This window comes from Urtica dioica, chromosome 7 (assembly GCF_054948205.1).
Source record: "Urtica dioica subsp. dioica isolate 48M chromosome 7, U.dioica_male_clone48M_v1_H2, whole genome shotgun sequence".
In the NCBI taxonomy this organism is placed as follows: domain Eukaryota; kingdom Viridiplantae; phylum Streptophyta; class Magnoliopsida; order Rosales; family Urticaceae; genus Urtica; species Urtica dioica.
The window spans coordinates 20,897,444-20,908,316 of NC_142762.1; the positions used below are offsets into that span (position 1 = coordinate 20,897,444).

The following is a 10,873-nucleotide window of genomic DNA, read 5'->3' on the forward strand; positions in this document are numbered from 1 at the left end:
CCAATTTGTAGGCATTATCGTTGATCCTCTAGATAACTTGAAATGGTCCATCGCCACGCGGCTATAGTTTGGACTTGCGTTGCTCCAGAAAACGCTCCTTGCGCATATGTAGCCAAACCCAATCACCGGGTTCGAAAATCACTCTCTTGCGGCCCTTGTTGGCTTGTTGCGCATACTGCTCCGTCCTCCGCTCAATGTTGAATCGTGCCGTCTCGTGAAGCTGCTTAACAAGTTTTGCTTTCTGTTCACCATCTAAATTCACATGCTCAGACATAGGAATAGGAGATAAATCCAATGACATTAGTGGATTAAAACCATAGACAATCTCAAAGGGTGAGAACTTAGTAGATGAATGAATAGCGCGGTTATAAGCAAACTCAACATGTGGTAAACAATCTTCCCAAGTCTTGATATTCTTCTTAATTAACGCAAACACCTTGTTGATTGCAGGAATAGGATCCATGAGTAGCACTTGACTCCTCACTGCTGAGAACGAGTCATTGAGTCCCATAAGGAAGCTCATCACATACTCATTTTGGAAGAACTCATTAAGCTTCTTCACACCTCCACATTTACACGTTCCACAAGTACAATTTGGTCGAAAATTGTTCAACTCCTCCCAAATTGCTTTCAACCTTGTGAAGTACATCCCAACCGATCGCTGATCTTGAGTTAGGTTTGTGAGTTCTCGTTTCAACTGGAAAATGCGCGGTCCATTGGATTGCTGAAACCTCTCGTTCAGATCATTCCAGATCTCCGCAGCTGATTCTCCGAACAAAATGCTCGATGAAATTTCCTTCGAAACAGAGTTCAACAACCAAGAGATCACGATATGGTTGTTGCGTCTCCATGAATTCAATAGGTGTGGATCAGATCCATCAGGTTTCACGATAGATCCATCAACAAACCCTAACTTGTTCTTCACGGACAGCGCAATCAACATCGATCGATTCCACGACGCATAATTATCTCCATTCAGCAATTGAGATACGAGAACTGTACCTGGATTGTCTGAATGATGAAGATAATATGCACTCAGTGGATCATCGATTACTGACCTTCGTGAAGCTCCGAACGCTGAATTCTCCATCGAAGTGTTGCTATGTTCCTCCATTCACTTGGTGCCAGAAACAGAGTATCGCCGATGACTCGAGTTCAGGTAAAGACGAAGCTCCAAAATGCTCTAACAATGGCGGAATTTAGAGCTCTGATACCATATTGAGATCAGACTGAGAGAGTGTTTGGGAGAGAATAGTCTCGACTCAATGTGAGATCGAGTATGCAAATTCTCATTCACCAGAAAATGTACAGTGTGTGTGTTTATATACACGGAGCAACTAACATAACTAACTTAGCATATCCGTGCTATACACGTGTCTATACACAAGATAAAATAAAAACAAAAGCAGAGACTGAAACGACTGCGTTTCATCTCTAATACATTGTGTACGTCATTCGCAATATGGTCTAAAGAATTGATAAAGAATCAATTCTCAAGCATAACATTCATAACCGATCATTAAATACACTTTATCACAACACTAATACACACCTAAAGTAACAACGACTTAAGCAAACTAACTCGTACAACATTGATTAGTACCCTTCATAGCAACAAAACACACTTGGAAAAACTTAGTTTGATTAAAGTAGAGCACACATACGTATTCTTTTTATTCTAGAACACCATGCATACATATACTAACAATATTTGTATTTAGAAGGAAGGGGGCAAAGGTTGAAACCCATGGCGAAGAGTGGCTTCCCAAACATTGTGGAACTTAGAATCATTGGCATTGTTGGTGTTGGTGATCTCACCACACTCGTGCTCATTCCAACCTTCCAATCCATGAACGATCCCCGCTACACGCCATGCACTCATCGCCCTTCTTGGCAACCAATTCTACCACGTAATATACGTACAATTATACGTTAAATATTAAAAAGGTATGAGTGCTATAGACTATAGCAAGTGATGACGTCAACATTTGCTCAAAATGGAACTATATATATCACTCGAAATTTGAACCTTTGAATAAGACATATTTAATTAATAAGTATTGATAAATTTTTCTTTATCAATATGTTCAAAATAATTACAAATATATCTATAAACACAATATTCGAAATAAAATATATTTCTAGGTAGAAAACTAACTACTGGGTAGAATTAATTAGTTTGAAATAACGTAATTTTTTTTACGTATATTTGAAAGTTACCCTAAATGTATAATTATTAACTAGTTAATTTTTTTTTACTTAATTAGAATAGGAAAATTCCATAAACAGGCCTTTAAGCTTAATCCATCTTTCAAGTTTTGCCCTCAGAAAATAGAATGTCCGATATTCAGTCCCCATGCTTTAAAAAATATTTGTGTAATAAATTTAGAATATATAGCTTTAGTTTTATTAATTTCTTAAACTAGAGTAAGTTAACCTTAAAAATTGAGAAATAGTATGTTTTGGTTCTTTTTATAGTTGTACATGTCAAATAAGTAAGATGTTTAGTAAAAAAGAAAAAAAAAAAAAAAAAAGCATAAATGTTAAATGTTCATAAGAAGTATAATAAGTCATATAAATAGTAGAGCCATAAAAAAATCATTTAATATTGCCCATTAGAATAGAGTGAAGGGTCTAAGAATAATGAATTTTGAAGTATTTCAAAAAAAATAAAATATTTAACACACTTTATATTCTCAGTCCAACTTGACAGCTATCTGAAATTCTAGTTTCATGCAAATATAATCTTTAGCCTTAAATTAACAATATTCATGGGTATCACTTTCATACCTCGCAAGCATGGACATTCTCAAGCGATTTAGGAGTTAAAAATGCAGGTGTGTAGTGGTAAAAGCAGTCTTTACGGAGTTTCTTCGGTGGAAATTGTGAGAATGGAATAAATACGGTTCCTTTTGCGGCTTTTACTTGTTCTTCTTGGGTGAGTCCGTCTCCTACCAACCAGATCTGCATGGAGTTATCGCACATGCGATATCTTAATTTATCACCTTTGATTTAATAGGTAAATAAATTAAATAATGCACATGTTCTTAAGTGTAATTTAAATGCAAGTTTTTGCTTACTTTGTAATCTGAGTAGCTTTTTGAGAGAACGAGATTAGGCGCAGAATCGTCATTTTCCATTGAGTTTTTAAGCTTCACATATTCATTATTGCACGCCATTGCAACCTGCACAAGATCAAGTATTTGTTATTAGATTATTATACAGTACATCTACTTGGATTTCGTTACAGTATGAATAAGATTATAATATTCATATCAGGTCATCACGATGGTTATGAATATAATAACTCTAAGTACAATTTGGTTTGGAGGCTATCTAGGTATTTAAAATATCTCTTAAGGTGTTGAAATTTTCGAACATATTACAATGGTGTGACATAAAAATAAGAGTCAAAATTTATATTTCTATCAATTGTTTAATTTTAAATTCATATGAGGTTGTACCACCATATTAGATGGCAATAACAGGATTATAGCATAAACTTATAAAACACGTTTTCCTTCACTAACGTTTAAAATTAAAATTTGACAAGATGAATGAATGTAAAAGGCCATGATAGAGGAGCATCTTAGAATAAATCTCATAATGAAAAGACAATTGAAACTAAACAATTATTTTTTTTTGGGACTTATAAGGTTGATAAGGTTAATTTATATAGTATTTATATAGCCAATATATATATATATATATCCCAAATTACCTGGATGCCCTTGCGACACAAAGAATATGCAACAGTATAAGCAACCTTAGAAAGTTTGCCTCTAAATAGAACTTTGGTTGCTTTCTTTGGTATGTAGTTCCGAATTGCAGCCGCTGCAAGAGTTGAACCATCTACGATGTTTATGTTCAAATTTAGGTGTCTATTCACGTAAAGGCCACCATAACTATTTAGTTCCTCACTCTGCAACATTAATGTAACTTTTTATTAGCTGTTATTAATAATAATTTAACCTAAGAATATCTTGGACTCCGACTGGCTTCGTACCTGCGAATAAGTAGCTATATCTTTTTTGTTTCTAAAATAGAGGGATTTAATATCTAGCAATATATTAACGTCGCATACCTCATTTATTTTTATTAGTTTTCCATATCTTGAGGCTACTAAGAATAACATAGTCACATTAACGTATAATTTATACTTCAGAAATGATCCCATATTGATCTTTTATATATGCTTTACAAGTAGGTAATATATAATCCAATTTATGAAATCAAGAGCTAAATAACTGGTGCGATAAATATACTCACGTGAAATTTAGAAAAGAAAAAAAAAACGTATCTATATTATACATAGATTCACTTGCTATGTTCACGACTTGTTTACAATAGCTTATAATTCATTTAGGAATAAAAAAAAGTGTAAAAATAAACTAGACGACATAAAAAAAAAATTAAAAAAAAAATAAAAAATCAACTACTCGCCTGGTTTAGGAGACCTAGACTCAAGACTTTAATGCCTTTCTGCTCAGCGTCAAATATTGCTTCTTCAATCAAGCTGTTTATAGACGCGTTTTGCCATTGCAACATGTACTACAACAACAACAACAACAACAAAAAAAAAAAAAAAAAAAAAGAGTTCATATCGTAGCTGAATTTTCACGGAATATCAGTAATATAGTACATAAAAAAAAACCCTACACAAAAAATAAAGATAGATAATTCTAACCTGGATCTTGTATTTAGGGACAGACCATGTCTGTAATTTGAGATTGTTAAAACGATGTCTCTCGACCACAAAAGTTCTCTTTGAAATCCACGTCAGCATGACGGACCAGAGAGTGAGAGGCCACATGAGCCAGAGATACCACGCGGAGGTGTAAGGCTTGGAGGCAAAATCAGCAAAGCCGAATTGTAAATGGTAAATGGACTCAGGCGTTGTGAGATGTGTGAGATGAACCACGTCAGGCACTTCTTCGCTTCTCTTCTCAAACGCTTCGTACGATGAATCCGAAGATATGTCGACTGTCCCATATATGTAATCGTAGAGTGGCATGAACAGAGAATAATTTGTTCTAAACTGAGTGTGGTGTAACGAGTGAAACCTAAAGTCAAACATATGTATAATGTCGTTAATAGTGATTTAACACTCACTACTATGTTTATTTTGTTTAAGGTTATTCTATTATCTAAATACATTGGTTAGTACTGTTTTATTATTAGTCAATTACTGTAACTATTTTACAATAAAAAATTACCTAGATTTGTAATAGTAATTTATCAACTGAATCCTTATATGATATTCCTTTTTTTCATGTTATACAATTGGTGGTAAGAAATGTGATATAATTTTCATCCAAAACAATGACTATATATTTGATTAATTACTAAAAAAGTCATAGTGCTAGTAAGAGTTGGGAACTTACGTGGGGGTATACATAAGATACTTGAGAGGAGGGAAGATAGAGAAAATCCATTTGGGGATCAATTCGAAATTGCAGTGACCCAAATTATTCATTAAATCGATGAAACATATATAACCAGCAAATGATGCGATAGAGGCAGTTCTTGTGAAAATTGTTGTAAGCAACGGGATTGCGAAAAGCGTGAAGTATGAGATGTGCTCTGCAAATGGATGAATTACAGCTGCACATACACCGATCAAACAATAAAAATTAAAAGAAGAAAACTATGTCACATATGTAACAGGAGTGAAAAGTCAAATTATATATACTTGATCATGACAACTGTATTAAGTAAAACAAATTTCTTCTATGACAATTTTAGAAGATGCAAATTTGAATTTGAATTTGATTTGAAACATATATTAATTACGTACCTCCTTGTCATGATTTTTTTTTTTTTATGTTATAATTCATAATGACCATTTCAGTGTAGTTATTGCAAATTCAATAAGATAAGATAATTTTTCTTTTTTATATAGTAAATGTATATTTGAATTATTTTCAGTCACGCAAATGAATGTAAAAAACTACTGACGTCAATCATTTATGATTACACTTCTCTCTAACGATTTCAATAGTGAAGATTACCGAATAGGTAAAATTATACGATACAGCTATTTAAAACTAATTGATTAGTAAAATAACCAAAATTTCAACTTTTCGATAAAATAGTTTGTCAAAAGGATTTTTTGACACTAAAACTACAAATTTTTAACGATTTATATAAGTAATTCATCACGTCAAACAATAACTTATTGTGGTGGGGCTTACAGGTAATTGGCTCAGTTACAATGGAGGAATGATGGTGAGAGTGATAACGAGAGTAGAGAAAATGATGATGAAGTGCTCTGTGCAGCCAATAGTATAGAAACTCCACTGCACTCGTGTGTAGAAGAGCCGTTATGATCACGCCATCTGTCCTCCACAATGGCAGATTTGTAGCGCCCAACAATGTCTGGGCTCCCACATAGAACAGTATTCCGTTAAACAATATTTGATCATCCCTGCTCAAAGAGTTGAAAATTATGTCTCAATTAATAGCTCGTGGTATTAACAAATTAAGTAAATAAACCTAGCTATGAAATATTATGATTTGGACTGTAATGAAAAATTGAACATAAAGCTTAATTGAAACGCATGATACTAGTTACCTTTAAGCTGATCTAAATTGCTTTTACAATTAATTTGAATTACTAATGCCGTAATTACAATAAATGTCAAACACAAAATTACTTTTAAGCTATTATAAATTGCTTTTAAAGGTAATTTGATATTTTTGTGACATTTATTTCTTACATAAACCTTTATCTTATTTTAGTCTTGTGACATTTCATTTACAGTGAAAAAAATCATTTCCAATGAAATATGCTAGATAACTCATTACGTCATTATAAAATTTGATTATATATATATATATATATACATATATATATATATATATATATATATAGTAATTGTTCTAACTTATTTCCGATAGATCTACTATGTTTCGATGTACTTTTCACTTTTATTGATACCATCGTACTGTGCAAAGTACATGGAAACAAAAAGTTGAACAATGAATGATGCAAGACTGACCAATTTCTTTCTCTATCGACTTGGTCAAACTCAAGACCTTTGTCAAGGATTCTGTTATTTCCTTTGGCTGTTCGATAACGGGAAAGACTGATCCAAAGCTGGTTGTGAATCATCCTCCAAATCAGAAATGGAAATATGAGGAACGATGAGAAGTCGCTCTCTTCCGGATTATCAAAATTGGTGATGAATGTGTATGTGCTCTTTATGATCCAAGGTGTCAATATCACAAACTGTCCAGGTGTATAGTAAAAAAATTACACAAAAAAAAAAAGAAAAAAAGAAAAAGAAAAAGAATCAGAACTTAAGTTATGCTCTAGTTATATAATTTCATTTTCTAAATATCTCAATTAGACCCGCTAGTTAAAAAATATCTAAAATTGGACTTTTGTACCAATTTTGGACGAAAATACCCTTAATTCAAAATAACTCATATTCTTCTCTCATTTTCAAATCATCTTCATCACAATTCTTGTCACTTTCGAATTGGTTGCGCTAGGATTAGAACTCTCGGTGGTCGAGCTCACCGCTGAGCTCGTGGGGTTCGGGGCAACGCTAGGATTAGAATTTGGGTATATGTTTAGCTTCGATTTTGAGGGTTTCGCATCGTTTTTGAAAAAAATTCCATAGTTTTTGAGGGTTTCGGAATCCATCGGAACTCGTCGGAACGTGTCGGAATCCATCTTTGGAGGTGATTTTTTTTTTTTTTTTTTAAACTGGGATTTTCCGATGAAGATCATCGGAATCCATCGGATTCCGACCGAATCCGATGGATTCCGATGGTCTTCGTCGGAATCCATCGGAAATTTCCGATGAAGACCATCGGAATCCATCTCCGATGGATTCCGATGATCTTCATCGGAAATTCCCAGTTTTTAAAAAAAAAAAAAAAAAAAATTAACCTCTAAATCTCATTCAAATCAACCTTAAAAAAAATAAAAAAAATTAACCTCCAATTCGGTCGAATTTGGTGTGGTGGGCGTTGGAACTCGTCGGATTTGGTGTGGTTGGACGTCGGAATGGGGCTCACGTCGGATTTGGTGTTCTTTGGTGTGGAGAGAAAATGAGAGTGAGAATGAAAGAGATGGAAAGAGATGGATAGAGGGTTTATTTTTGAATTAAGGGTATTTTCGTCCAAAATTGGTACAAAAGTCCAATTTTGGATATTTTTTAACTAGCGGGTCTAATTGAGATATTTCTGTAACTTTTGAGTCTAGAAAATGAAATTTCTCTATATATATATATCAGTCGATAATTGCCACGTGTGTAGGGTTACACAATTTCATACAACTAAGTTTGTTTAAAATTGGACCACTTCATTTGTTAGAAAGTAAAGTGGCTTTAATGTCTCACTTAATGCTTTCACTTGACTAAAACAAGAAACCATGGCAGTTGAATCCTTAGGATCAAATCAAACTAAAGATCTACGTGGCATGGCATGCACTTGGAATCCTTTGCATTTAAAAATCGCAACATAAATAAATATGTATCCTTCATAATACCATTTAATCAATGTAATAATAATTGCCCAAATATGGGGACTCAACTGCCATAAGAATTTTACTCGTAGATCAAGCTCCAGGTGTGCACGAAATAATGCTTTAACCGATATCTACCAATTAGCATAATAATAAGTCTAAACGATTTATGCATGACCCAATACTTGGAAATTGTTGTAGGTGACTCGCATGATGCCCCTAATAAAGGAGGGGACTTTATTAAAAACAAATATTCTGTCATATGAAATACGTATAAGATGATTGATCGTTCAAAACTTAAAATACTACCCCCTAAAAAGCAGGAGATATTTTCATTGGATTTCTTTATTTAAAAAATAAATGAATAAATCCCAATCTTACTTTGCTTTTTATATTTAGAAAATTTATCATCCATCCTTTTTTTTACACTATTTTTCATCAATCCCCTTATAACTATAAAATATCCATCATGCCCGTTTTACCTAATATTTTGTAAGAGAATATGCCTTTAATAAATGTTGTACGTAAAAATTTTAAATTTAATAATCAATAAATACAGAAATAATCATAAATAATAACTTATTAATATTTATCTGGCTTTAAACTTTTATATTAATATTCATATTTTAAACAACAACTTTATGATTTGTATATTTTGTGCTTTATAGCTATGTGCATCAATATCTTGTGAATTATATGGTAAGGAAATATATTTATTAATCATGAAATCTATATAATATATAATACTTGGTAGCTATATAGAAATATAAACGTATTAGAACGATTTTATTTTCTTTTCCTTACCATTAAAACTGATTTATTAATACATTTTTAATCAAATAATTTTTTTGAGAAAATAGTTATATTGCGCTAATGAGACTTTTTTATAATACAAGGAGGGCATATGTTACATTTGAAAGAATGAGAGACAAAGTGAGACTAGTGAGATTCTCTTATGGGCATGGATGAGATTTACTGTAATAAAAAAAATCTTATCTTTAGCACTAATTTTTTAATGTATAATTCCATGAAGCATATTTGAAGAAAATGATTATTATTATTATTATTATTATTATTATTATTATTATTATTATTATTATTATTATTATTATTATTATTATTATTATTATTTGTTTATTTTCTTTAGAGTTAAACATATATCTTGTCCTACATTCAGCTATAATTTAAAGGTCGTAGTCTAATTTTAAGATGTTAAGAAAGTATCAGAAATATGTTATTTGGTTTTCGGATTCTTTTGCAGAAACGAAAATTTTCAGGTTTTAAATAGTAAGAAATAATTTGGTTTTCTTCCCTCCCTTTACATCTTTTTCGATAATGCGTTTTTTTATACCGTAGCTAGATTGACTTTGGATACTTTTAGAAATATTTTATGCCTAGGAGTTCTACGAGGATAAAAAATAAATTAGTGGATGTATAACTAGAAGAACTCGTCTCACAGGGAATACGTAAAAAGTGTAATGGGCTGTGCATATTAACTAGTATCATAAAGCACAATTACAAATAATGCATACGTAATACAATTATCGTACTACTATCTCAGATAAGAGATATAAAAGGTAAATAATTACAATTTATATTTACCTGGAAAAGTCTAATAGTTTAAAATAATAAATCTGAAAAAATCTTGTTAAAAACAATGTCACATCATCATTTTGATACTGATATCAGCAGAGAACATTATTTAACCAATATAAAAAGAAAAGACTGAGAGTAATCAAACAAGAAGTTGTCCTATGATCAAATAAACATAATAATCCGTTTAATCATCGGTAGAAGTAAAACGATCTATTATATATATATATATATATATATATATATATATATATATATAAATAAAAAATAATAAAAACAAACTTACACCCACGCGAAGTCACCTACTCCGTAAAGAAATATGTTGAGCAGTTATGTGTGTGTAAATTATGGTAAATTGCTCTAACAAATACAGCGTATATTTGAATATGTATATGTATGGAGACTGTAGCATATGTGTTACCTTGAAGCTTCCTAGAGGCTTCCATGGCCATTCAGTTAGGATACCCGGCTTAGTAGCCATTAAGAGTCTCTTACTTCTAGCTTGGAATGTTTAAGAGCATATGCTTCAAGAGATCAAGCCTCTGAACGTCTTATATATATATATACACACACACATATTTGTTATGAGATGATAGGATTTAGTTTTTCGACATGTAAGCTAATACTAAGCGTGGCATTTTGGCCACGTTACCCTATTGGTCATTAATATTACTTATCACAAAAGCTGTAGCACATAATGGTTACTCCATCAAAAGCTGTTTCGATCGTTCTATAATTCCTGAAATTTGTCTTACTAGCCTTTATTTGTTCTCTCAACCGCTTTTGTTGGACCGCATTTATTAC

The 10,873-nt window shown here is 32.1% G+C and overlaps 1 protein-coding gene across 1 annotated transcript; it reads right to left on the bottom strand.

Moving 5' to 3' along the window:
* Positions 1-1,463: 1,463 nt before the first annotated feature.
* On the bottom strand, positions 1,464-10,620 carry LOC149390376 (very-long-chain aldehyde decarbonylase CER1-like). Its single transcript, XM_089620228.1, has 10 exons — positions 10,491-10,620; positions 7,002-7,231; positions 6,195-6,427; positions 5,385-5,604; positions 4,688-5,063; positions 4,444-4,551; positions 3,722-3,922; positions 3,081-3,185; positions 2,791-2,964; positions 1,464-1,903 (listed from the first exon to the last, which is right to left on the bottom strand). Exons 1-10 carry the CDS (start codon positions 10,548-10,550, stop codon positions 1,718-1,720), a joined length of 1,893 nt encoding a protein of 630 aa, XP_089476354.1. The 5' UTR covers positions 10,551-10,620; the 3' UTR covers positions 1,464-1,717.
* Positions 10,621-10,873: the final 253 nt, after the last annotated feature.

What these genes read in the sequence shown, in the direction of transcription:
- LOC149390376 (XM_089620228.1), bottom strand. Translation starts at nt 10,550, where the DNA reads ATGGCTACTAAGCCGGGTATCCTAACTGAATGGCCATGGAAGCCTCTA. An exon ending in AAAGCTACTCAGATTACAAA is followed by an intron (nt 2,965 to 3,080) that starts GTAAGCAAAAAC and finishes AACTCCATGCAG; the next exon opens with ATCTGGTTGGTAGGAGACGG. An exon ending in AGAATGTCCATGCTTGCGAG is followed by an intron (nt 1,904 to 2,790) that starts GTATGAAAGTGA and finishes ATTACGTGGTAG; the next exon opens with AATTGGTTGCCAAGAAGGGC.